Genomic DNA, 27,802 nt, shown 5'->3' with positions numbered 1-27,802 from the left:
CCACCCACCCCCACCATCCTAGTCAGGACCATTGTAGATTGTCCAATGGTATAAACGAGCATGATAAAGATCAGCAGAACCACCTAGCCAACTACCCCGGAGGTGAGTAATAGACCTTTGTAGGCCTCTGTGATTTTGTGGTGGTTTATAAAGCACTATTGTGACCATAGATTACAGATAACAGCTACCTCCTCAGCTACCACCGTCATGTAGGGATAAAGACAATATGAATCGTGAAAATCATGAGGAAAATCTCCAAATTCTTTTCATCCAACATTGAAAACTTAATGACTATATATGTTATAATTCTTACATTATATTAGAGATTTAGAAATATCTTCAACTGAGGCCTAGAGAAGTGAAATAATCACTAGATTGAATAACAGAACAATTTACACTTGCTATGGGAATATAACCACACAGAGTGCACGCTTTGTCTAATTCTCAGAACTCCTCAGATGCTGGGGCAAAGATGGGACTGTGCAAGCCAAGAGAGAAGCAAAAAGTTAGCTATAGTCACAGCCCATGATTGAACTGATAATGAGACTGACAATTTCATATCTTTCTTTATCTTTTGCTGACTTTCTGACTGAATCACTAGTGACTACAATGAAATGCCCCTTAAGTAATCATATTTTTTAAAAAAGAGGGGGAGAGGAAAAGTAAAAAGTTCAATTAATAGGAAACAAAACCATATTCAGTCTAGTGACTGTATTTCACTAACAAAATCATGTATTCAAATTAATTTTGACCTTGGTATACCCTAACTGTTCTGTTTCATCTGGCTTCCAGGTGTATATAGACTTCAGTTTTGGTTCTAGTCACTGCTGTGTGAAGCATTACTCCACATTTGAGAAGACAGAGAAGAAGAAAACCTATGGTACTTCGCTCTTGAAGAGAAGCATAAGGACCTCCCAGTGTTTATGTGCCAGTGGCTATGCAAACAGGCAGGGTCTTGCCTGTGGCTTATTATTTAAGGGGCCATCATGTAAATCCCTCCCCACCCCTGTCTATTAAGATCTATCTCTTATCCCACATAAAATGCGATAATATCCAACTATAAGTCTGCTTGCAGAGTGAACTTGTAATTTCTCTCCAAGTTTACTCAAGTTTGCCCTACATCCTGCTGTCCACTCCTGTAATTTGTCAAAGACAGAGTAAAGGTACTGTTGTCTCACCTGCTCGCCTGCCAATATACCCACACACATACACACCCACACCATACACACATGTGTATGCATAATTAATTTTTGATGGTAGAAACAATGTTATTCACCATTGTATCTGCCATTCTAACACGATGCTTGCCACGTGACAGGCTTGTAGTAAGTATCTGTTCAATAAATTAATAAACACATATCTTTAAGTACATTGTTACTTTCATAACTTAGACTGTGATTCAGTGACTTGAGGCTCAGTTTGTGCCCTTAACCGAGTGTATGCTGTTACTTTATTACATGGTTAATACATGTCATTGCTTTGAACTTAAGCATGTCTGGGAAAAGATGATTTTTACCTCATGACCTAAAAAAGCTATGAGGATTATAGTTGTCTATACATTTGTTGCATTTACTAACCATGCATTATAATTATTTAACACAGCTAATGATTTGGTTAAATATTTTAACAGATTTATTGAGCTATAATTCACTTAACATACCACTTACCTGTTTAAAGTATGCAATTCAGTATTTTTAGTAGGTTCATAGAACTGTGCAATCATCACACAATCAAGTTTACATTTTCATCACTTAAAAAGAAGAAAAAAATAAAAAGCTCCATTCCCATTAGCAGTTGCTTCCTAGGCAACCTGTAATCTACCTCTGTGTCTACAGATTTGCCAATTCTGAACATTTTATTGAGGTATACAAGTGTGATATGTGATCTTTTGGGAATGGACTCAGTCACTTAGCATACTGTTTTTATGCTTCATCCATGCTGTAGCATATACCAGGACTTCCCCCCTTCATATTGCTGAATAAAGTGCCATCGTATGCCTACACCACATTTTATTCATCCACTTACCAGATGATGGACATTGGAATTTCTTCTACTTTTTGGCTATTTTAAATGATGTTGTTATGAAACTTTGTGAACAAGTTTTTATGTGGACATATGTTTTCAATTGTCTTGGATACATATCCAGGAGTGGAATTGCTGGGTCATTTGGTAACTCTATGTTTAACTTTTTAAGGAAATGCCAGACTGTTTTCCAAAGCAGCTACCCCATTTACAATCCCACAAGTAGTGTCTAAGGATTCTATTTTCTCCACATCCTCAGCACGCCTTGTCATTATCTGCCTTTTTGATGTGGCCGCCCTGGTGGGTATGAAGAGGTATCTCATTGTGATTTGGACTTGCACTTCCCTGATGGCCAATGAGCCATCTTTTAGTACTGATTGGTCATTTTTCTATCTTCTTTGGAGAAATGTTTATGCAGATCCTTTGCTCATTTTAAAATTCAATTATTTATCTTTTATTACTGAGCTGTAAGTGTTCATTATATATTCTCAGTACAGTTCCTCATCAAATGTATGATTGGCAATCATTTTTCCTGTTTCGTGGGTTGTCTTTTCAAGTACTTGATGATATTGTGTGTAGCACAAAAATTTTTCAATTTTGATGAAGTCTGATTTTTTTCTTTTGTTACTTGTGCAAAAAAATTAGCTGGGATTTTGACTGGGATGCATGGAATGTGTAGATCAGTTTGAGGAATATTGCCCTGTTAATAAAATTAAGTCTTTAGATCTATGAACATGAGATTATTTCCATCATTCCAACATTTTCCAATATGTACATCAGCTTTCCTGCTCCACACCCCCAGTCAGAGACACAACCCAGGTTGATAGTACATTATAGGGGTCAAGGATATATAGCCTCTGTGTTCTCATCTATAAAGTGCAAATAGTAATAAATAGGATGTAAGGATTAATGATAAATATGTAAAACACTTTGCATAGTGCCCAGAGCACAGTAAATGCTCAGCTAATCTTAGCTATTTGTCTTACTCTGTTTGGGCTACTAATGCAAGACACCGCAGCCTGGATGGCTTATATACAACAAAAATTTATTTCTCACAATTCTGGAGGCTGGAAGTCCAAGATCAGGGTGCCAGAATGGTTGAGTTCCAGTGAAGGCTCTCTCCCAGGCTACAGACTGCAGGCTTCTCCCTGTATCCTCACATGGTGAAAGGACCAAAGGTCTGTCTCGGGTCTCTTTAATTAGGACATTAATCTCATTCACCAGGGCTCTGTTCACATGACCAAATCACCCCCCAAAGGCCTCACCTCCTAACAGTATCACCTTGGGCATTAGGATTTCAACATATGAATTTGGGGGGATGCAAACATTCAGACCATAGTACTTTTTATTATATAGCACTTAATGCTTAGTTGCTCAAAAACAGTTATTTTGATTTTTTAAAAAAATTATTAGAGCCATGCCCTGGCCGGTGTTGCTCAGTGGATTGAGTGCTGGCCTGCGAACCAAAGGGCCACTGGTTCAATTCCCAGTCGGCACACACCTGGGTTGCAGGCCAGGTACTCAGTAAGGTGCGTGTGACAGGCAACCACACATTGATGTTTCTCTCCCTCTCTTTCTCCTTCCGTTCCCCTCTCTCTAAAAATAAATAAATAAATCATTTAAAAAAATTACTGGAGTCCTAAATTTCCCTATGTATGCTTCCCCATCTCTTTGGAACTCTTTGACTTTATATCTTATTTCCCTCAAAATTTCTCTTCCTTCCTTAAGGAGGAAGGAAGCATGTCAAAAGCATGCTTCTGCCACACCCCCCAAGCCTGTGCGAGATGCACTCTATAAAAAGCCTGGGTGCTGATGGACAGGTCCAAAAGAAGCAGCTGGTTAGCTAATCATCGCTGTTACTCTTCCTTCCCAGGCAACATAGGTACATCCTAACAACTCTGAATTTAATAACTCTTATCTCCTATAGTCTAATCTCCACACTGAGAGTGCTTCTTTTAAAATGTAAGTTAAATCATTTCACTTTCCTCTTTAAACTCTTCTATAATATCCCATCCCTCTCAGAATTTTTTTTTAAAAAGTGTCACAATGGCTCTGTAAGAGCTGTGATGTGTAAGGTCCTATGTGATCTGGCTGCTCTTTGACTGCATCTCTGACCACCACACTTTGTGCTAGCCTTTCCTCAAACCTGCCAGGCACACGTCCTCTCTAGGGCCTTTGCATTTGTTGGGGTTTTTTCCTGCCTACAAATCTCTTCCCATAGACATTCACTTTGCTTTCCTTTTTATTTCCTTTATGGTCTTTGCTCAAATATCACCTTATCCATGGAGCTGACCACACTATATAAAATAGCAAAATCCTTCCTCCTCTTATCTTGCTTTATTTTTCTTCCTAGCACTTACAACCACCTGACACATTGTATATTCACTTGTTTGGTTATTTGTTTTCTCCTCTAGAATAATTACACAAGGACAGAAGTTTTCATGTTTTGTTTTCTGTGATATCCTGCGCCTATAACAATCCCAGGCACATTGGGTATCCATTCAATATATGTTGACTGGATGGCCTTCAAAACTGTCTTCTCATAGAAGCAAGTAATTTTCGTAGTGAGAAGAGAAGAGAACAGCATTAAAGTACTTCTGCCGGACAACTGCTTTCAGCTAGGTGGAATCCTCTTGCCCTGGTTGGTCAAGGGATGCGTTCTATCTTAAGTTCAAACACATTTAGACACAGTCTTGTCCGTTTAAACTGGCAGAGTTTCATGAAATGTTAGAGTTGGTTCTAAAGCGGGCAGACAGGTTTTTCCGTTCAGTGGCAAGCCACAGGCATCTCTCAGCACAACTTGTGCAAGCGCCCTAAGACCGGGGGCAAGAGAAAGCCCTGCCTCAAGAAGTGAAACTACCGGCTGGGACACCCTGCTGCCCACTAAGATCACCCCGACTGCGGACATGGTCTGTGTGTGGGGAGGCGGCAGGAAGTACTGAGCCTTGAGGTTGGACAAGGGCAACTTCTCCTGGGGTTCGGGGCGCTGCACGCGCAGAACAGGGATTACTGATGTCTACAACACACCCGGCAAAGGACTGGTCCGCACTGAGACCCTGGTAACGAGCTGCACGGTGCTCACCGACAGCGGTACGAGTCCCACTATGTGCTGCCGCTGGGCCGCAAGACAGAGGCCAAGCTGACTCCTGAGGGAGAAGAGATTTTAAACAAAAAATGATCAAAGAAAATTCAGAAGAAATATGATGAAGGGAAAAAGAACGCCACAATCAGCCGCCTTCTCGAGGAGCAGTTCCAGCAGGGCATGCTTCTTGCGTGCCTCGCCTCAAGGCCAGGCCGGTGTGGCTGTTATAGGGTGCAGCCAAGAGGGGGGACCCCAAATGGACATTTGAAATGGGGTCCAGAACTTAAGGTGTCCAGGAGATTTTAAGATGTCTCCATCCCCCCACCCAGGGTGTGGGTTGGGGGAAGGGACAAATGGAGCAGGGCCATTGAGAGCTGTTTTGCAAAGCAACAGCCTTGCAGCTACCCTCTGGCGTGGTCATTTAACATATCTATAGCCTTTGGCTGGTCGCTTAGATATGTTAAATAGCTGTGATCATCTCTGAGCCAGGGGAATGGAAGTAACTTCCCCCACCAACATGTGACTGGGGGCAGATCCCCCCAAGCTACAGCGCCTGCGTGGGAGCTCGGAGAAGATTGGCTCCAGGACATGGGGCCACGCCTGCCCAGACTCAAGATGGCAGCCCAGTAAAGCTGGAAGGATATGAATTCTGGCAAGTGAAGCCAAGTGTGGGAGGAGTCGGAAATGAGGCTGCAGAGGAAGATTGGCCGCGGGGATTTAAAACCCAGACTTGGCGGCCATTGAAAAAGAGAACCACACGGCTTTGGCAGAGTGAGGACTCTCCCTTCCCGCAGCCATAGGAGAGAGAACCACGCAGCTTTGACGGAGTGGAGACTCCTGCATCCCAAAGAGAACCATGCTGCTTTGAGAGAGAGAGAGCCACACAGCTTTAGCAGAGTGGAGACTCCCGCAGTCCTGAGAGAACCACGCGGCTTTGATGGAGTGGAGACTCCTGCATCCCAGAGAGAACGGTGCTGCTTTAGGAGAGAGAACCACGTGGCTTTGGCAGAGTGGGGACTCTCCCCTTCCCGCAGCCCTGAGAGGGAGAACCACGAGGCCTGGACAGAGTGGGGACCCCCACAACTTTAGAAGGGGAACCACCACCTGGTTTTAGCAGAGATCCCGGCAACTCAGCCGAGGTTGCCGGGAACCCAGGGAGGTCTCCCAGGTGAGATGGAGGACTAACTGGGAATAACCAGAGGACTGCCTGAGCCATGGACTTCTATTTCCTTTCCTGAGATACGGTACTCTGGACTGGGCAAAGGGGGAAGGAAGGAAGGACTGTGACTGTGTTTGTGGGTGTTTTAAGGGACTTTGGGATTTTTGATAAAGACATTAGGTCACTACTTGAAGTCTGTATAGCATTAAATAAACATTTCCTTTCCTTTTCACGAATCTCTGGCATTGAGAGACGTCTTTCCTAGGGCAGCGGACATAACGGACCCGGGGCCTTCTTTCAATAATAGTATATTGTCCCAGGCCCCCCTTGTTCTGTTCTGTAACATGGCCACGCAGATGGCTCTGTGTTAGCGGGCTAGGGGCTGCAGTTCTAGCTGAGGAAAACCAAGGCCCGGAAAGGCAAAGAAATCCTCCTCCCTCCTTTCCTAAAAGCTTATGTGAAAAAGGTGTTTATTTTTTGGGAAAAAAAAAAGTGGGCAGAGAGAGAATTAAAGATACAGGAAGGTTGAAAGGTGTCTCATTTCTGGCCTCAAACTCCTCCCCTTCCCTCACAAAATATGCTCTGTGTATAACTGGTTTAATGATTTTATTTTATCTTATTAAAAAAATGGATCTAATGGTACTCGGCCTTCTCCAAATACACAATAGTTCTCCTGGTAATGGATTTAGAAGATCCTAGATCAGGCTTTTGACAACCATATTGTCTGTGCCACTGGAAGGCTTAGCAGATCACATAAACCTTGAACTACATTTCCCAGAGGGCATGCCCAGGAGGATTCTGGGAAGTGTGGCGGAGTCCCTCTGGTCAAGGGAAGCCCCACTTCCCAGGAACGTTAGGAGTTTCCTGGTGTTTGCTGATTATTGAGGCCTACAACGGCACCCACCTCCAACAGAATTTAGAGTGAGTACAACTGGACAGAAAACTGTTCAGGTTCTAAGTGCAGGAGGCATTTTATGAGAAAGTATAAGCAGAACTTGGAAAAAAAAAAACCCCTCTTAGTTACAGCATTTTGCAGTTCCAGCTTAGCCCCTTTTCCTTCTTGCAGAAACCAGGGAATGACCACAGTTTTGCATCATAATTTGTGGAATTATCTTATTAACCACAGCTAATGACTTTCTGGTACTTTTTTGGAGAGTCACTTGGAAATGGGATTGCTAACTTCTCTGCATTGTGCATGAGTTATTTTTGAATTAAGGGAGGAAAAATTAGTTTTTAGAAAGTAAACCATAAAGCTGGTTAGTGAGATCTTGAAATCTGTATCCCAGTGGCCTCTCAGTTTTGTGTATTTCCCCTCCCATTCTGGTCTGCTGCAATGAAAAGACAGACCCTTTGCAGAGGGCTCTCTCAAATACTGCCAGCCCAGCTGCTTGGTAGACGTAACCAGGGAGATTCAAGATGGGCTTTTTTGTCATGCTGTAGCGTTTTACAAATTACTTCTGTTAAGATGAACAGGATGAGAAGTATGTGAACCATTCATGACGGGGGTCAGAGAAATTGTGAATCTTAAGGGATTTGCCTCATAATTTAATAGTTTTCAGTAAAAACAATATTACCTTTCATCTCTATCAGTCTTTGCACTTTTTAAAAACGTAAATAATAAAATGAATGTTAGAAAATGCTTTCTCATATATTTATTAAAACATAAGCTTTGGAGCCAGATAGCCCTGGCTTTGACTCTGCTACTCTGAAGGATTGTGGTCTCAGACTTCTGTGGTTAACTTCTTAAAGTTTTATCTTGTAAAATGGAATAACTTCATTCACTCATTCATGTATTAATATATTGTTTTTTACACTGTGCCAGCTGTTGTAGATAGGGAAGACACAATCCTCACCTTTAAGGATTTTACAGTTGAGCAGACCTGAGAAGTAGTTATGCAAAACCTGACGTAGTTGTGATACACTGAGGTCCTTATTCTCTCCTTCCCTTCCCAGTGAGAAGTGAGACCAAAACCAAGCTCTGACAAGCTAGGTGATAGCCCCAGGTTATAAGTTCAGTCTGTGGGGGAGCCAGGACTAAAAGGACCAGAGTCTGTCCAGTGCTTAAGTCCCTGTTCTTCCTTGCTTTGGAGACTTGCATTTGTACTGTAAACAGAATAGGCCTAAGGTTGTCATCTAAAGTAAAACAATGATGCAGGTATTTTCTGCCAAATGTGTTTTGTAAATAGTGAACTTTGTCTTCAGTGTGCCGCCAGGCATTAAAACACAACGGTAGCCCTGATTCAAACAATGACAACTATTCTGTTTGTAAAGTGGCCTTTGAGCAGAAAGATGTATGGTGGCACGTTGACCAAATCTGAGCCTGTGGGCCAATACACTTTGAGTTACGCATCACACTGAAGATCCCAAAAGATAGTAAAAAATCACCAATAGTTCAGGAAAAAGTAGCAAATTTTCACTCTACTAGATTTCTGAATAGTATAGGGCTATAAGAAATTATATTTTCATTCTAAAATCTCACATATCCTCTTGACTGTTAAAAGAGCCTCTTTTTTTTTTTGTACTGAGATTCGATCTGAATGACTGTTTCAAAGAGAAAAACAATACGCAGAGCAGCTGGTTCCTATAATGCATGTTGGTGATCAAATTGTGGAATGTGCTGTAAATGTACTATATTTTTAACTTTATTTTTTTTGCTTACACTATCACAAATGTCCCCATTTTCCCCAGCTTTGCCCCCCACCCCAGGTCCCCTTCCTTCTGCCCATCACTACAATGTTGTCTGTCTTCGTGGCTTATGCATGTATGTCCTTTGGCTAATCCCTTCACATTCTGTGATCCAGTCCCCACCAACCCCTCCCCTCTGACAGCTGTCAGTCTGTTCCATGTGTCCATGTCTCTGTTTCTATTTTGCTCATCAGTTTATTTTGTTCATTAGATTCTACATGTAAGTGAGATCATATATTTGTCTTTCACTAACTGGCTATAGTATTTTAAAAATTAGAATGGTCAAAAGGAGAGTAAAACCACAATTAATAAATGAGCACAGGACATCAGATGTTTTCAAAAGGGGAACAAGGACTATTAAATCTGAAAACACTTTCAATCTCTACAGTGATCAAAGAAATAGAAAAGTTCTCTTAAACTATATGTTAGTTAATCTTTTAAGTGTGACAGTGTGTAGAAAGAGCCATTGATTTTATTTTTCATTTTTTAAAGATTTTATTTATTTATTTTTAGAGACAGGGTAAGGGAGGGAGAAAGACAGGGTAAGGGAGAGGAAGACTGATGTGAGAAAGAAATATCGATCGTTTGCCTCTTATGCACCCCTAACTGGAGACCTGACCTGCAACCAAGGTATGTGCCCTGACTGGGAATCAAACCAACTACCCTTTGGTTTATGGGACGATGCCCAAACCACTATGCCATGCCAGTCAGGGCAGTGTTATTGATTTTAAAATAAATTTTATCCCAGTAATTCTACTTTGGGTAATAGCTTAAAAAAATAACTTGAAAATATCAGCACAGAGGTATTCAGGTGGCATTTCTGATACTTTAAAATCAGAGCAACCTAAAATGTCTAAAGTCAGTATGAGTATGCTTGAATTATGTAGCCAAAAAAATTATGAAGTTTCTATAAAAACGTAGAAGACTGCTTATACCATGTCTCATGAAAGCACGTTGAAAAAATATGTCCTCTGATTATAAATATGTAAAAATGGTATGAGTAAAAAGTCTAGAAAATAAATATTCAATAGAAGTTATTTTTATGTGGTAATATAATGGGTGCTCTCACAATTTTGTGTTCCAGATGTCCTGTAATGTAGTTATATTAATTTTGTAACTTACCTATTTAAAGAGAAAAATACAGTAAAAACTGAATTTTAAGAAAATCGTTTTCTCTTCTTTGACTTTTAAATAGACTCTGCACTGCTTTTATATAAGATGATATAAAAATATACAAGGGACCATTCAGAAAAGGAATTAGACTTAATCTTTTAGGCTTATGACTACCAACAAAGGTACAATTCTCAGTTTAAATAATTCTGGTTTTGCTCTTGATTATTGATATTTTTTAAAGCTACATTAAGAATTTCATCATGTTCTCTTTTTCTTTCTTTTTTTTAACTTTTTTTTTTAATTTTTGAGAGAGGGGAAGGGAGGGAAAAAGAGAGGGAGAGAAACATCAATGTGTGGTTGCCTCTTGCACATTCCCTACTGGGGACCTGACCTGCAACTCAGGCATGTGCCCTGATTGGGAATCGAACTTGAGACACTTTGGTTCGCACATCACTCCACTGAGCCACACCAGCCAGGGCTCTTTGTTTTCTTTTTTTTTTTAAGTTAAATTTATTAGGATGACATTGGTTAATAAGATCATATGGGTTTCAAGCGCACATTTCTGTGATACATACCCATGTTTTCTACAAGTTCTGCAACCCCCATCCCATGAGTTAGCAGGTTACAGTGCTTCACAAGGGGTAGTATTCAGTAGCAGAAACCAGGCAAAGCATCAGGCAATCAAGCGCTGTGGGCTGCACAGGTCCTCGTAGTCATAACTACAACCAAACAGCTCTTACAGTTTTCAGGATTCAAGGACCATCCCAACGGCATTTATTCTGGCTCCCAGGGAATGTGATGAGGAAACAATGGCCTGGAAATAGCCTCACTGTGCGGTTAGTCCCAGGAACGACCCCTTATTATACTTTATTTTATTGTAATAGGAGTATGTATACACAGTTAATTGGGTTGGAAGTACAGAAATGTATAAAGTAAAAATTACAGGTACCCTTTTCAATCTATTTCCATCCTGCTCTGCCAAATTAGTCACTGTTAACGGTTTGTTATGTGTACTTCTAATCACTTTAAAAATACAAATATTGAATAAATATGTATCTAATTTATGTATTCTTGTATGTATATATGTTCTTTTCATCCTAAACTGAGATTTTTTTCATTGCTTTTTTTTTTTCTTTTTAGATAGGGAGAGAGGAAGGGAGAGGGAGAAACATTGATGTGAGAGAGAAGCATTCATTGGTTGTTTCTCAGCACGCACCCAGACTAGGAATTGTACATGCTCAGACTGGGGATCGAACCTGCAGCCTAGGTATGTGCCCTGACCAGAAATTGAACCTGCAACCTTTCTGTTTCTTGATGACAACCCAACCAACTGAGTCATACTTGCCAAGGAAATATATGTTCTTTTCTTTATAAATTAATTAGATCAGATTAAACCAACCAAAAATTACTTTCTCTTAATATATTCTGAATATCTTTCCTGCTTATTACACATACATTTTTCTACTGTTATTTTCTATTTATTTTTTAACAGTTGTGTATGATTCCTTTTTATCATAACTTTCATTTAACTTTCCTGTACATATCCTTTCCTTCTTAGGAAAAATTCCTAGAAGTGGAATTGCTAGGTGAAAGGAGTGTTTATTACATTTTCAGAGATACATATGAGGAAGAAATGTTGACTTTAAATACATTTCTTCCAGTATATCACATAAGTCTAATCACTGCTAATACTGTGCTGGGATGCTGTGTAACCTGTGTATCACATACTGCCTTCTGTGAAATCATTTGTTTTCTTTCTCCTGCTGGAGTCACTTGAGAGCAGGCTTTTCACCCTGTATGTTTTTGCATTCCTTAAGGGCCTTTGCATAAAGTCAGGCTCTGTGAATACTTTATTGAATGTCATTTGCTAAATATAACTTACCTTTGGCTAGGACCAACATAGCCAAAACTGCCCAAAGATTAGTCATATGTCTTTCATAATTATGCCACCAAGGAGGCCTAAAATTTAGATGTCCTTTGGTGGTTTAGTGTTAAAGTGTGTTTCCCTTGGGCACAGTTAAAAGGGTGGCTGATTATTTAACTGTGCCAATTTTCTCATTTCAGGGGCACTTTTTGACAATTGTATTGCTAATATGAAATGTACTTTTCATGGCAAATAAAATACTTATATACAATTTAAAAGGAATCACCTTCAGCAAAATACATTCTAAAGATAATAGCATGTTTTCTCTCACAATGAAATAAAAAAATACCTTAGATCCATGTAGATTTGCGTAGCTATCTTTTGAAATATTTTTCTAATGGCTGTGATTTTATATTTTTCCTACGTACTTCATATTCAGAGGGACTTTGGTTTTCAGGTATTCTGAGAAATGTGGCCCCATTACTCTGAGACACTCCCGGACTTACTTGGTCTGTTAGAGTAATGCTAGCTGCAGTAGCAAACTTTGAAACTTCAGTGACTTACTATGGTAGAAGTTTATTTCTCACTCATAACTTGTCCAAGGTTGGGGGATTTTTGGTTGGTGGGTGGCTCTTCTCCATGTAGTGACTCAAGGTTCTCCATCTAATGGTTCTGCCATCTAGAGTCTTCTTAGCAGAAGGGGAGTAGGAGGATGAAGAGGCATAGCCACTTCTGAACCGCTTCGGCCTAGAAGAGAGAAACATGACTCCACTCACATTCCATTGTTAAGACAGTTTTGGCCCCACGTATGTACAAGGGAGGAGAGAAATGGGGGCCTTGGTTCAGCAACTACCTCCCGGCAACAGATCCACGATATGGAAGGACAAGCGCACGTTACTTGTGTGCAGTGAGCTGACTCTCCTAACCATACACTAGGTGGGCAGAACAGGTTTTGATTCTGTTCTTTAGGAAAGAGGCATTGCAAAGTTAAAATCTCATAGCTAGTTTGTGGTAGAAATGCAATTTAGAAGCCAGATCACCTGACTCCTATTCAGTTTCTCTTAATATTAAAAAGTAATACTATTCTGGCTTAAAGTATAACCTTCTTGGTGATTCATTACTTTAAATTGCATACTGTGATCCTTTTTTTTTTTTTAACTCTTTCCTCTAAGGACCTGACAATGTCTCTGTACTGTGGGACTGCTTGCAGGCGAAAATCTTTTTGGTGCTACAGGCTGCTGTCAACCTACGTCACCAAGACCCGGTGAGTTTTGACCAATCTGAGCTCTGATTATTCAAATGTCAGCCCATTAAATTATAAAAATCTCAAAATCCTATATTGAGGACTAAGGTTGTAAGATTTAAGATTTATGTATAAGGATGTTCACTGAAAGTTGTTTGTAATTGGAAAAGTTTTAAATAAACTAAATTTCCAGTAATATCTAAAATAGCTGACATGCTTCAATGTAAGTTCTGTTAAGATAGGAATGGTGTGTTTTCCATCGACACCCCTGGTGCATAAGACAGTACCCGGCACATGGTGGGCACTGAAGTGTTGTCGCATGGTGAGTGAACAGGTAGAGAGAAATTAAACTATGTCACACCCATATGATGGAATGAATTAAAAACTATACTGAATAATAGTTCATGAAGTTTCTTGAGAATAATGTAAATAACTCCAGTTCTGATACCCACTGCCACCAAAGAATGAAACACCAGTGAAAACTGGACTAGAAAACATAAATCTGTACCAGTATTGGAAAATGGTAAATGACTTCTTTGTCACAGCCTGGGCACATTTGATATCTGTGAACTTGAAATCACTAGCCTGCTCTCATATAGTTTGGGAGTTTAAATTTGTATCATCCATGTGGTGCAGTCCAAAAATCCCCTACTGAAGAAAAGAATTTAAGTAGTGGCCCTAAACTAATAATACCCCGGGCACCCTGCAGAAGCAAGTGTAAAACTCCTCTGGAGGGAACACTCACGACCAAGGCTTCCCACATGGAATGCTCCGCCAAATATGAGTGCCAGTCCGAAGTGTAAAGGCACAAAAGCATGCAGCCTGACACGAGCAAGGGTGAGAACACAACAGAATTGCAATGTTTGTTTCTGATATTGTTGGGCACTTACGTTATTTGCAGTTCTCAGGGTGAGACTCTGAGAACAATAACAGAATTACTGAATAGTCTAAAAATGAGTGTTAAAGTGATTAAGTATATTTAAAAATGAATCAAAAGTCATGAGAAAAAAATAAAATTCTATTAATAAGGAATGTGGTGTAAAAATGTTAATATGTTTAAGAAAAAAGGCTACAAATTAGTAGGTATTCTAAATAGACCTATGTATGTATACATGCCTAATAGTAATAAATAGTTTGGAGAATTCCAAAGTGTAAACAGTGATCATCTCTGAGTTGTGGGATTCTTAATGATTTCCTTTTGTGAAAAAAATTGATAACTGTATTTCCTGATTTTTATAGAATCTCCTGAATTTTATAGAATTTCCTGATTTTTATTTTTTTACTTTTATAATATAAAAAAACAGTTTAAGTTTGATCTTCATTTTATGGTTTCCATGCTATTATAACTAAAGGGGAGAAATGAATTTTTAAAAATGGTGTTTCTGATCCAGAAGAATGTAAAACTTTTTTAATCTCAGTTCCAGTTCCAATGAGGCCCCAGGTTTAAGACCTTAACCTCCGTGTTTTGTTTTCTAGGGTCATTAGGGCAAAGTACGGGCTGTACCACTCTTTCTGTTCTTTTATGAAGGCGGCGTGTTTGTTCTATTGTTTATATTTGGGAACTTCTCAGTGGCACTTGTCTCTCCTTTGACATGCATTGAGTCTTTGCCCCAGAAGGCTGCAGTCCCTCACGATAAGTTTAAAAATATCAGTGGTATTAAAATCTCAGGTTTCCTTTGTCTTCTGTCCACAAAGAGATCTTTGTAACCCCTTTTATCACACAGTCAACAATAGGTTTCTAAGGACATTGCTGAGGTGTGTTTATCATTTTGCTTCATAGTTTTATGTTGAGGCAACTTTGCCTGCCAGTGTTATAAAAGCGCACAGATCCTACAGAACTTATCTGTAAACCTGGTTTCCTGCTTAAGTGACAAATTATGTTGTACACCCAAGAGTCTGTTCTAGGGCTTTCCACAGGCAAAAACAGTTATCTCTAAGGCCTGGAAAGAGAATCTACCTTCAGTCTCCCCCACTCCCCACATCACAGGAAAGCTGACCGGATTCCCAATGCTCTTAAAAGGATAGACGTAGGCCATCCTTAATGAAGACACTGGAAAAGCCTAGGACGTGTGCCAGTACGATTTCTTTTACAATAGAAGCTCATTATATGATGCTCTCTTTTCCACATTTTTATTTTGGCTACTGAAAATGTTACTCTTACTAAATAAGTCAAGTAATAGCTTCCCTTTCCCATCAGTGGTCTCTTCAGTAAAGATGAGGAGCAAATGGTGTCCACTTGGGGGACTAGATAGTTGAGAGAAACTTGCATTGAAGATGAAACTTGCTCTTTATCGTCCCTAGATTGAATGAGAGTTACTGAAGGTATAGTGTTTACTCTTTGACTGCAATAGTGAAGTCTGTATCCACCTGTAGGTATTCTGTGGTTGATATTTCATCACTTGTTTTCCTTTCAATCCACTGCGGTAAATTCTTGCCTCATAATGCAATATTGGCAAAGTACCTTGAGGTTCAATTCAGTAAATATTACCCTTGAAGCTCAATTCAATAAATATTTATGGAATTGAGCCATTCAATATGCTAAATACTGGAGATACAGAAGTAAGGCAGACCCTGCCCTTAAGGAGATCATAATCTTTTGGGGAGACAGACAGATTAACAGCTAGTACAACAGAAGGGCAAGCACAGAAGTACTGGCCAGGTATATAGCAGGACAAGGAGAAGCTGATTGCCTGCAGCCACCTCAGATCCTTCAGAGAGCAATGTGGGGTGTACGTAAGAGGAAATAACTGTGGTAGGAGAGGGATGCAGGAACAGGATTCTCAAAGATGAATGCTGTGCAAGTAAATAAATGTGGCTTCATAATGCTTTATTTCCAAAACACAGGTATTTATTTGAACTGAAGGAAGATGATGATGCATGTAAAAAAGCCCAGCAGACAGGAGCATTTTATCTCTTTCATAACCTGGCTCCTTTGCTTCAGAAATCAGAACATCAATACCTGCTGCCCCAGTATAGCCTAGTAGGTAAGCCCCGAGTAGACAACTAAGCAGAACTCAGTCCATATTGAATTCCTGAGAAGGATCCTCCAGCTTTAAAGGACAGGTGTTTTCAAACTGCTTCTGCCAATTAATTACTTAGTGTATAAACCTGTGTTGCCCAGCCACATCATATTTGGGGATGGTATGAACCACTACTGCCTTAAACCTGGGGTCAGCAAAACTGCTGTCCATATTGGAACCTGCCACATTTAAAAAAAAAAAAATTTATTGGAACACAGTCATTTCCAGATTGTCTGTGGCTGCTTTCACACTATAATGACAGAGCAGAGTAGTTGTGACAAAGCTCAAGAGCCTGAAAGATTTGGCCACTCCTGCCTTAGACGTGATTTCCAGCCTCCATGGAGTAGAACACTGTTATACTGGCAAGAATTTGCATTGTGATTTCATTTCTCCTAGAAGGGTCAAAATTAAAGTGAATTAAAGCTAATTTGTTTCTACAGCTCTTTTTGGGTATATTGGAGATATACCATTTTTGGAGATGTCTAAGCTGCTGGGATTTGGTTTTCAAGACACTTTTGGTTTTATATGATGTTGCTATACCCTGACTAACTTTAATATACACTGCCCATTCATTTCCTTCATGGGCAGATGTTGGAGTATCTAAAAGCAAGCTTCCAGCACTGCAGAAGAATATGAGGATGCCATCAGAAGGCACTAAATATTTAGAGATGTAGCAACATTTTGTTGTATTGTGAACAAATAAATAGGAGTCTTTCATGCCCAGGAGGACAGGTTTGCTCCTGAGACAGAGCTCGTCTTCCACAGACTGGGATCTCAGATGCTCATTCTGCTTTGGCCCACAGAAGGTGCATAATCCAGAGACCACATTAGACAGTTGATTTGGTCTCTACCATTTTAAATGTGACTCTTTTTTCAGTCCCATAAGTTAACTACCATGGATCTTTTAAACTAGGGGATATACTCCTTTCATGGTACGCAGGAAGAATTCTTTACAGGGTTACGCAGGAAGAATTCCTTCTTTAGTCTGAACTCCTCGGATTGCTGATGAGACAATGGAGGCCTAGAGAGGTTAAGATATTAGACCAAGTTTATGTAGCTAATTAGCTGCAGGGCAGCCACTGAAGCTAGGTATGCCTACTTCAGGCTGATGTAGATGATTTCCTATAAGATGGCTCAGGTGGTTCAATTAAAGCCCTTGTTTTTCTCCCTTCTCCTTTTATGTTTCTTAGAGTTGGAAAAGCTCCTGGGAAAGCTTGGACAGGATGCACAAAGAATAGAAGATTCTGTGCTAATTGGATGCTCCGAACAGCATGAAGCATGGTTTGCTCTGGACCTAGGTCTAACTAACTCCTCTTCCATGAGTGGTACATACATTATTCCTATTGGGAATTCTCAGACTTTGGGATTTCACATGACAGTAAAATTTCAAAAAAAAGATTTGGGAATAGAGAAAGGTTATCAACTTTCTATTTTTAAGTTAGGGCATAAAAAATAGTACCATCTACTATTGTCATTTAAAAGAAAATAAAGGAATTTTAATGCCTTCTTTCTAAGGCAGGTGGTGGATACAAAGATGTTTATTGTATTATTCTCTACCTTTATACATTTTCTGTCATAAATATTTCATAGGAAATGTTTTAAAATTCATGACATTGTTCTTGTATCTCTTATCAATGCCAGTGGATAAACAGGTCACCTTGAAGTACACTGGATCTTCAGTGCTGCGTTTGGGGGCCAGATTGCCACAGCACGTGGCTCCCATCTGGCCTTTCCTCCCCTTCAGGGTGTGTCCCAATGTCAGGGTGCTGACAGGAGGTTCAGATAGGTGCTTACAGGTTCAGTTCCACCTTTTTTCCAGGGCTAGTGTTTGGCTAGCACAGGTGTTCTCATTGCCCTGAAAAGGAGCTTGGGAAATAGCACCGTGCTGTTTCCCAAATTTGCCTAAATATGAGAATCACCTGGTGCTTGTTAAAAAGATTTCTGGGCCTCACTCACTGGCTGTTCAGAATCTCCACACAAGGCTTGAGAACCTGTATATATTTTATTTTCCCTAGTTGAGTCTTATTTGACAAGCTAGGGCAACACTGTTCTAACAAGATATATTTGAGAGGGGCTGAGGCAGTTTGACATTTGTTTCATTTCATTCTTTTCTAATTTTCTAGCTTCCCTACAGAAACCAGAAATGGAGGCAGAGCTCAAGGGCTCTTTCACTGAGTTGAGGAAGGCTCTCTTTCGGCTGAGTGTGAAGGATGCCTCCTTGCTGTCCACGGTAGATTCTGACTTCTCAGTTCTGTGGGAAATTTAGTAAAACAGTATACAAGGGCAAGTAGTGCATGCATGACACGAGGCTAGCGTAGATTATAGTTCTCCCTACAGACCTTGGCAGGACAATGTGCTATAGGGAGATTGATTCTTCTTTCTTCTGTCCTTGTTTTTGGCAAGATTGCTGTCAGGACCAATACCTGCGGATCTATGGCATCTGTCAGCCTCATAAACATTATCAGTGACCCATAGCATGTCATGCATCATGTTTTTCCTATGAGAAATTATTTTTTATTGCTTTCATTCATCCTTACAGCTTTACATTTCACTTGCTAAAGTGCTTTTGATTATCTATTTAATTAGAGATATCTCTAAGTAAACATCTTTTATTTGCAAAAATATTCAAACTTTATTGAGGAAGAATATATGTTGGGATGTTCAACTATATTGGAAATGTTTTATTATTTTAGATTCTTATTTATTTTTAGAGAGAAGGGAAGGAGAAAGAGGGAGAGAAATATCAATGTGTGATTGCCTCTCACGCACCCCCAACTGGGGACCTGGCCCGCAACCCAGGCATGTGCTCTGACTGGGAATCGAACCAGTGACCCTTTGGTTCACTGCCCACTCTCAACCCACTGAGCTACACCAGCCAGGGCTGGAAATGTTTTATTTTTAAGCTGGGTCATAAGTACATGGGTGTTTATTATAATGCTTTATATATTACATATATTTTAAATAATTCATAATACATTTAAAATACGCTTTACTTGTATTTCAGATGTCCGAGGATTATGTTCAGTAGTTTCCTTATTTGAAAGTTTAATAACCATGTAAAGTAGGTGAACTGGAAGGGCATTGGCATTTCCCTTTGAGCTGTTCCGAATACTAGGCCCCACACTATTATAGATGAGCCTCATACTCTCTCCAAATGAAACCAAGCCCATTTTTGTATTGCTAGGCTCAGGCCCTCCTCCGCTGGCATGATGCTCATCAGTTCTGCAGCAAAAGTGGGCAGCCCACCAAGAAGAATGTGGCTGGCAGCAAGCGTGTGTGCCCTTCTAATAAGATGATCTATTATCCACAGGTAAGCACAGCATTAAAAGGCCAGTAATCAAGAAGGCTACACACTGCTCTGTCCTGGGGATGGAAGCCGGTACAATTAAAAGGCTTTCTGTGGTGATTCATGCCTTCATCCCATTCACAGGCTCCAAAACCCTAGTTTCCTTCCCCTTTTCCTAGATGGCTCCTGTGGTGATCACTCTCGTGTCAGATGGGACTCGATGCCTGCTTGCCCGTCAGAGTTCTTTCCCCAAGGGAATGTACTCTGCCTTGGCAGGTTTTTGTGATATAGGTAAGTTTAGGGCATGTACAGATGACACTGGAAGACGCAAAAACACGCCAATAGTAGTTATTTCTTGTGTTGCTGTCATAGTGCTTGGGGTGTCAAGCACCTTCCCTCCTGTTATGTCCAGAAAACCCCTCTGGCATTATAATTTTCCAATATTTTATAGGCAGACTTTCAAACGTACAGCATAGTTGAAAGAACTATACAGTGAAAACCCATATACACTCTCACCACCTAGACTCTAATTTCCTATACCTACTTTATCACATACCTATCCACTCTTCTATCTGCCCATTAACCCATCTTCTTTTCTGATGCATAGATTGCAGATGTTAGTACACCTCTCCCTAAATATTTCAGCATGCATAATATTAACCAGAATTCAGTATTTATTTACAGGTTTTTTCACTCTGTCAGTGTAAAATTTGCAAATGGTAAAATGTGGCATTAGAATTTTATTAAAGCTGACGAGACAGTAACCTCTCCCACTGCCACTCTTGTTTAGTGTTATGACCATTTTGCATTGTATTGTGTTGGTTTAACTATTGCAATTCAACACCCAACTCTAGGCTTGATTCCTGTTGTACAGACTCAGAGATTTAAGGTTCTCCCACAAGTATTTCAATGATGCTTTGGAGCCAGTTTTGCTCTTTCACAAATGGGCATCTGTATCACCCTTCCTGCTGCAGGGCTGTCCTGAATTAATCTGAGTGCTTGTAGGTGAAAGTCTGGAAGAGGCTGTCCAGCGAGAAGTTGCGGAAGAGGTGGGCTTGGAGGTGGAAAGACTGCACTACTCCGCATCCCAGCACTGGCCCTTTCCTAACAGCTCACTCATGATTGCTTGTCATGCAGCTGTGAGTCCTGGACAGACCGAGGTCAGTTCTGAGGCTTCCTGTATGCTGTGATATTTCCTCTGCCTCATTCAAGCTTTTGTCAGTAGCTACTCACTAAGCACCTGTCTAGTCCAACATTGTCTAGATTATACAAAGATGTGTAAGATATGATTTATATCCTTAAGGAATTAGCAATCTTGTAAGGAGAATAATCATCACGGAAACGGGGTGCTAACATGATCTCCATTCTTCCTTGCATATGTCTCAGTCATGAGACAATATATATTTCATCATCAGGACTTAACACAGCATCTGCCATAGATTAAATACATCATGTATCAAATTTAATGGCTGAGTTCGAGATTGATCTTATTGCTCAAGCCAATCAGGATGCTGGGCACAAATAATCAGTATTAATAATTATCAATTGCATAATAATGATTATAGGCCTTCCTTTCTGGTTAAGAGGTACTTAGCTATTGTCTTATCTTGCTCTCCTGTAGCAACCCTGACAGATGGCACAGTGGTTCCTATCTACCACAGTCTGTTCTGCTTTGGTTTCTATGGAATGAGAACAATCTCATCTTTCTCAGCTTCCCATGATTCATGACTTCCCATGACTACTTTGCCTCTTGCAAAGAGATTCTTTGATTTTGAGTATTGTCAATTACACTTTATCTTTTAAAGTAACATTTGTTATGTTATAAAATCAACAGAGGCAGAAAGAAAAACAGGTATTATTCATAATTTACCCTCTAGATTAACCACTCTTAATATTTTAGTATTTGTGCTTCCAGAATATTTAAAAATTTTTTTTACTATTAAACATTTAACTTTTATCTCTTAATGATGCCTCTTTTGCTCCTGGGCAATATCTAGAGTTGATTATCTCCCAGTCAATGGATCCCAGGTATTACCTTCCAAGATTTCCCAGTTCTACAACCATTTCTCACCTTTGGCCATAATATTCTAAATTTTGTAGCTCTTAATCTTACATTCTGTTTTTCCTGTCTTTCAGATCCAGGTAAACTTGAGAGAACTAGAAGCAGCTGCCTGGTTCAGTCATGATGAGGTGGTCATGGCCTTGAAGAGAAATGACCCATATACTAAGCAACAGAATGGGACTTTCCCATTCTGGCTGCCCCCGAAGTTAGCCATTGCCCACCAACTGATTAAGGAGTGGGTGGAAAAACCAACCTGTCCTTCTCTGCCTGCTTAGCTCAGACCAGGCCACCTAGATCCCTCCTCAGTATCTCAGAGGGGCATATCAAATGTCAGTTGAAAAGGAGAGGTGACAAAATGCCATATCTAGCCAAACTCACATTAAGGCAGAGAATAAGGTGAGCCAACAGCGAGACACCTCTCCCAGCAGTGTGAATGAAAGCCATCCCTACTTACAGAAAATCAGAGGTGCCAGAGCAAGAAGAGAGACTACTGGGATGATGACCGTCAAAGCCAGGGGGAAGGCCGAGGCTTCAGTTTAGATGTAGGCCCTTGTTCACCCATCTTCTCCGAAACCTCAGGTGCAAACAACTGTTGGTGTGTGGCTTGTTAATGCTGGGTTTATAACTGCCAAAATGTGCCTGGTATAATTTTGGTTAAAACTTTTATCTTACTATTTAAAATATATAGCAAATCTCAACCCACTGAGTTACTTTTTATCCTCATAGACTTAAGACAAATAGTACAACATAACAGTTTTGAATTTATGTGCAGGTGATTATTTTGTATATAGTAGTGAAATAAAAGTCATAGTTCTTTAAGTCACTGAAGGGATGAGGAAAGTGGGGGCTAAGGTCTCCCTCAGAGCTCTGCAGTAAGTCAGAAGCAATGCTGTTCTGTTGCGGTCACTGCTTCTCAGTGAAGCACTTAGCTGGGTTTGTGATCCAAGGCTGGGAGGATCACATTGCTGTTCCTGGTTTCCTAAGTGTAAAATGACCACTGCCATTCGCACATCCAGTGTTGTAACTTCAACTAAGGGCTTAGAGAGGGCGAACCAGAACAAGAAATGTGAACCATTTCTTGAGTTCTATAGGATAAACTAAACTTAGGATTTCTCATCATTCATATATGCCATTTGTATACCTTGCCATGAGGGAGAATTTGTCTGGAGGAAATAAAATAAGTTTCCACTCCTTTGTTCAGATGTATTTTCTGTTTTATGAGTGAAGAAATCGCAGCAAGTGTGAATTTAGTGTGACAAATGTTTAAGTCCAGGTTCCAAGTCTGGAAGAACTGAAGCAATGTGCAGAGAAGAAATACCGCTGGAGGCCAGCTTGAAAAGAGGAATGCATGGCTGGGGAAGGAGCCGTATCTTCTGATGATTTTAGACACTAACTTGTGGTTAAATATGTAAGTGCCAAACACCCTATGATTATGAATGCATCAGAGTTCCACAGACTAAGCAAAAGAGATTTCAGAACTAGAAAAGCTGAAGCACTGAATTCCCTTTTGAAACGAAAAGACCATTGTTCTCCCTCTTGCCAGCAAACCATCGCTGCTTTGTAAAGTCCAGGTGCACTCATCAGGACATGTTGAGGGATAAAATATGATGGGACTCGACTGTCCTGTGAGATTGGCAGCTTGCCCTGACCTGAGCTGAACCCAGCATGTAGAAGGGAAAGGCACTCTCGAAAGAGAGACCCCGAGATTTCCCCATATCTTGCAGTTAGAAGAAAACAGTTCAGGGTCCATGTGTACTACCTTCTCCCAGCCTTTCCTAGCCCTGTGTGGGTGTGTTTGTGAGCACAAGTGTACACATCCCCCCGTCTGAAAATACAGGTCAGAAAGGGGAGTGTGTGATGTTTCTCAAATTTACCCTGGAGTAACTGTTTGCTTTTGGATTAATGTGTTTTGGAAAAGAAAAGATGACAGTGGCTAATGGGAGAAGCTGCAACATCGAACTTTGTTTCCCAGCACTGAGTGGGAAGAGAGCTTTGCTTTAGAACTCCAAAGGTATCTGAAAGCTGAGGCAAAAGAGGACAAGGTTGGGATACTGGAAATGACAGATAAAGAAAAGAAACTTTCGTCCAGGGCTCACCTGGCTGGTGAATGTTTATGTAGCAATTCATTACGAAGGTGCTAAGGATAAAAAGAACCCACTGGCCTATGAAGTAGAATAGTAAAAACAGGTAAAACATTAAAATAAATATATTTGTCACCAGAGTGAGCTGGGCTCAAGGTCATTCCTGGTACGTGGAATAAAAAAAGCAACCCACCCATTCCTTATTTTTGACTACCTTCCATTCTCTACCCAAGATTTAATCCTCGATAAAACTAAACAATATTCTAAACGAGGAGCACGTAAATCTCATCTCAGGGGCTGGATTCTCTCTGCTGACTTCGGTGCCTGTGTGCACCTCTTGAAGATCACAGAGAACCTTGTAGAGAGAGGACACTTGAGGGGCAACCTGTGAAACTTGTAATAAAGAAACATTTTTACTAAAAGAGCACTGTAAACTAGAAATGAGCACACTCAGATTCAACATTTATTTAAGAAAGAAAGAAAGAAAGAGGCCAGGCTCGCCCTTAGTCTCCCATTGGCTCACTTGCAGGTCTGTGGTCGGTGTCCTCGGGCAGCCGCACACCCATGCTCTGTAGGAGGTTGGAAGCAGGTCCTGCCAGTCCATCCTGGGAACTATATGATTCCAATATATTTGAAACCAGGTTCAGGTCTACATCCACTGGTGTCATAACAGATCCTCCTGCACCATTATCCTCCTCATCTGAATTCTTCCTGGTAGATTCCTTATACACGGAGGGAACAGGAAATGATGGGGTGATATGCCATTAAACTGATGGTACTTACAATTCAAAGCTAACTAAGCAACAATGTAAAATTAAATCCCAATGATAGAAAGCAAAAATGAAGTCTAATAAACCATGTCATTTAAAACACGTATTCAAATTTGGTACCAAAGGCCTTGAGACACTTCTAAGAAAATTCTGCGTCTACAAACTGAATGAATTTCTTCCCTATTTTGAGACAGCCCAAGGGAGACAACCAGGGTTGAGGAGGTACATTTATAGTATGCCTAAGAGTTAAAAAAAAAAGCACAAAAAGGAAACATTAACATTTTTTCCTAAGTGAAAGAAACTAGATTTTCTTCACCCCCTGTTCCCAATGAAAAAACTTCAAGTAAAAACCTGAAGCTTTTTGGAGTTGAACCACAAAGACTGAATTGTTACTGGAGCCTCTGATTTTACAGGTTGGGAAAAAATTTGAAAGATGCAACTTGATCCATAAACCTTTATATCTTCACTACTCAAATGTGCATCGCTTGGGACTTTGTTAGAAATATAAATCTCAGGCACAGCCCAGACATACTTAACCAGGATCTATATTTTAATAATATATTTACGTGGCTCAAATTGACATTGAAACTTTAGAAACACTGCTTTAGATAAATCTAATGTATAGTTTCTATTAGATATTGGCAATACTGGAAGTGACTATAGTTTTAAATGTGGTTTAGATTACCAAAACTAAGGGCCCATTGTGGGTTTCACTGTTGTCTCATGTGGTTCTCATGTTAATTCTATAAACATGAGGATTATTGGTTAATGGACACAGTCATAGTGAAGAGCAAAGACAGATTTTCAACCCTAATCCATGAAATTCTAGGGTTCATTCTATTTCCCTAATTTCTTTGTCTAGGGTTAGACAGTGCTGGTATAAAAACGAAATTTAAAACATTAGTAAAAGATGAATTCTAAATCTGGCTCTAAATTAGGGAAACATACAATTCAAACACTATTAATACTTGAAAAATATTTGGATATTTAAGGTCATTTCTCATTTTAAACAACTCGTTAGTAATAGTATTTAACCACAAAGTAACTTTTTAAAAAGATTTTATTTATTTATTTTTAGGGAGAGGGGAAGGGAAGAAGAAAGGGAGGAAGAGAAACATCAGTGTATGGTTGCCTCTCCTACACCCCTAATGGGGACCTTGGCCTGTAACTGAGGCAAGTGCCCTGACTGGGAATCGAACCAGCAACCCTTTGTTTCACAGGCTAGCACTCAATCCACTGAGCCACACCAGCCAGGGCAACCCTCACACTAATTTCAACAGATCACATGACTTGATTTTAAATCCTGATAGATAACATAGAATAAGTAATATAATAAAGCTTATGTTTAGAAAAATAAAGTTAATAATCCTTCATCTTTCCAGAGTTAGGAAAAATTCATGTTTTTATTTATTTCAAATCAAAAAATCAAATTTATCAGAAAAATATTATCACAAACTAAGAAATCCTATTAAGATAAAATAGGGTTGTAGCTACTCTTTATAACAAACTCAGAAAGGGAAAGAAGTTAAACACATGTATACCATTTGCTTCCGGGTGGTGAAACTTTTGCCAATGCTGGTGTGGGCCAGTTCCTGGTCCATCTGGGCCATGTATGACTTGAGATCATTAAGTGCTCCTTTTACAGATGCTTCTTCCCCGGGCTCCTGTGTTTCAAAATCTAACTCCTCGTCACTGTCTAAACACTCGAAGTCATCCTCATCCAGGTCATCGGAGTCTGATTCAGGAGGCCTTGGCCCTACACCCCAACACAGAAAAAGCCACTTGGTGAAAAAAATTTCTTATTATACATCTCAAAAGGCTCAGAATATTATTTGCAGAAAAGAACCAATATACATAGGCAAACTCCTTCACAAAAATCACTTCCAGAAAATGGTACTGGTGGCAGATATTTGCAGAAAAGTACACAGGTTGACCTGAAAGATTCAGCTTAAAAAAAAAAGTGATTTCAATTAATTAAAATTTTTTACTTGAAAATTTCAAAACTACATAATGCATGAATACATTTTGATGTAAACATTCAAGCCATGCAGAATTACTGTCTCACTTTTCACTCTCTTCCCAGAGTTAGGCATCTTTCAATAGTTGGGTGGTTATCCAGACCTTTATGCAGGTCTGGGTACATATATAAACATGGTTGTACTTTCCCCACAAATATACACACTAAACAATGATTTGCTTTTCTACTTATTTGTATGTCTTGGAGGTCCTACTCTGTCAAAACATACAGATGAACCTTATTCTTTATTAAGTATTTCATAATATGGATATGCAGTTGACCCTTGAAAAGTGCATATAACTTTTGACTCCCCCAAAACTTCACTAATAGCCTGCTGTTGACCAGACGCCTTACTGATAACATAAACAGTTAACATAAATTTTGCATATGTATTATATACTGTATTCTTACAATTAAGTAACCAGGAGAAAAGAAAATATTATTAAGGGAATCGTAAGGAAAATACATTCATAGCATTTACATGTCAGTGAACCTGCACAGTTAAGCCCCATGTTGCTCAAGGCCCAACCACACTATGATTTATTTAACCATGTCCCTCTTGATAGACATTTAGGATGTCCCATTTTTTTGCTACTACAATGCTGCAATCACCATAGTAGCACATGTGTCATTTTCACAGGGTAAATTCCTAGATTGAAATTGGGAAGTCAAAAGTTATAAACACTCTAGAGCACCGAGCGGCCCTGAGGAAAGACGACGTGCACCTCTGCCCCACAGTGTGCACAGTGCTCACTCCTCCAGCCCTGGAGAAAACTGGTTACCGTCAGTCTTTTAAGTTTTTGCCAATACGAAGGGCAAAAAAGGTAATTATTTTTACTGTGTATTTACTTGCTTCCTGGAAATAGTTAACTTTTTTCAAATATTTATTGACTATATTTCTTCTTCAAGGCTATGCCTTTTTATATCCTTTGTTGATTTCTTTTATTGGGCTATATGTCTCATTATTAGCATGTAAGTTCAGTAAGTATAAAAGAGCAAAATAACATAACATAGGAGCCAAGGTAACTCTATCTAAACACACAGCATTCACTCATTCAACAAATATGAGCAACTTCTATGTTAAGCACTGAGCTAAGCATCCTCTGCAAAACCACCCAAGACAGCAGGGATTCATGATTGAAAGCAACACAAAATTATGAAGAGAAAGCATTTTATCTTCTGAGAGATCCAATGCTCCACTGCCCTACCCATACCACTTAACAGTTTCAAAATGAAAATAAATATCACACTATAACTTACCTAAAATCTTATCAAAATAATTAAGAAAAGAATCTGCATCAAAAGTGATTGGAGCCTCAGAAGGTTCTCTGTAAGATGAAAGGAAAAAAACAATTTATCCTAAACATAACTCTTTGAAACTTTTTCTAAAGTAATGCC

General features: G+C 39.7%; 2 protein-coding genes and 1 pseudogene across 5 annotated transcripts in view; 2 read left to right on the top strand and 1 right to left on the bottom strand.

Moving 5' to 3' along the window:
- Positions 1–3,806: 3,806 nt before the first annotated feature.
- LOC123821163 lies at positions 3,807–6,792 on the top strand (annotated as a pseudogene).
- A 280-nt stretch (positions 6,793–7,072) lies between these two features.
- NUDT13 (nudix hydrolase 13) lies at positions 7,073–22,731 on the top strand. Of its 3 annotated transcripts, none has more exons than XM_045841848.1 (10): positions 7,073–7,184; positions 11,202–11,328; positions 13,098–13,189; positions 16,013–16,152; positions 17,379–17,513; positions 18,312–18,418; positions 19,373–19,498; positions 19,654–19,765; positions 20,480–20,634; positions 21,611–22,731. In XM_045841848.1, exons 3-10 carry the CDS (start codon positions 13,107–13,109, stop codon positions 21,809–21,811), a joined length of 1,059 nt encoding a protein of 352 aa, XP_045697804.1. In that variant the 5' UTR covers positions 7,073–7,184; positions 11,202–11,328; positions 13,098–13,106; the 3' UTR covers positions 21,812–22,731. The 3 variants fall into 3 exon arrangements, with proteins under 3 accessions (XP_045697804.1, XP_045697807.1, XP_045697806.1); XM_045841850.1 differs by lacking the exon at positions 7,073–7,184 and adding an exon at positions 9,523–9,578; XM_045841851.1 differs by lacking the exon at positions 16,013–16,152.
- The window catches only part of ECD (ecdysoneless cell cycle regulator), a 43,837-nt gene continuing 28,555 nt past the window's right edge, over positions 12,521–27,802 (bottom strand). The window contains exons 12-15 of one of the 2 annotated variants that reach the window (XM_045841841.1): positions 27,665–27,732; positions 25,929–26,143; positions 24,141–24,339; positions 12,521–12,672 (exon numbers count right to left, since the gene is read on the bottom strand). In XM_045841841.1, coding sequence (XP_045697797.1) covers positions 12,605–12,672; positions 24,141–24,339; positions 25,929–26,143; positions 27,665–27,732 — 550 coding nt within the window. In that variant the 3' untranslated portion in view covers positions 12,521–12,604. Of the gene's footprint in view, positions 12,673–24,058; positions 24,340–25,928; positions 26,144–27,664; positions 27,733–27,802 lie in introns of those variants that run through there. The other variant, XM_045841842.1, reaches the window with a different exon arrangement.

The sequence above is a fragment of the Phyllostomus hastatus genome, unplaced genomic scaffold (genome assembly GCF_019186645.2).
Source record: "Phyllostomus hastatus isolate PE091 unplaced genomic scaffold, TTU_PhHast_1.1 phas_contig_38, whole genome shotgun sequence".
In the NCBI taxonomy this organism is placed as follows: domain Eukaryota; kingdom Metazoa; phylum Chordata; class Mammalia; order Chiroptera; family Phyllostomidae; genus Phyllostomus; species Phyllostomus hastatus.
This window is presented reverse-complemented; position numbering and strand designations above follow the sequence as displayed.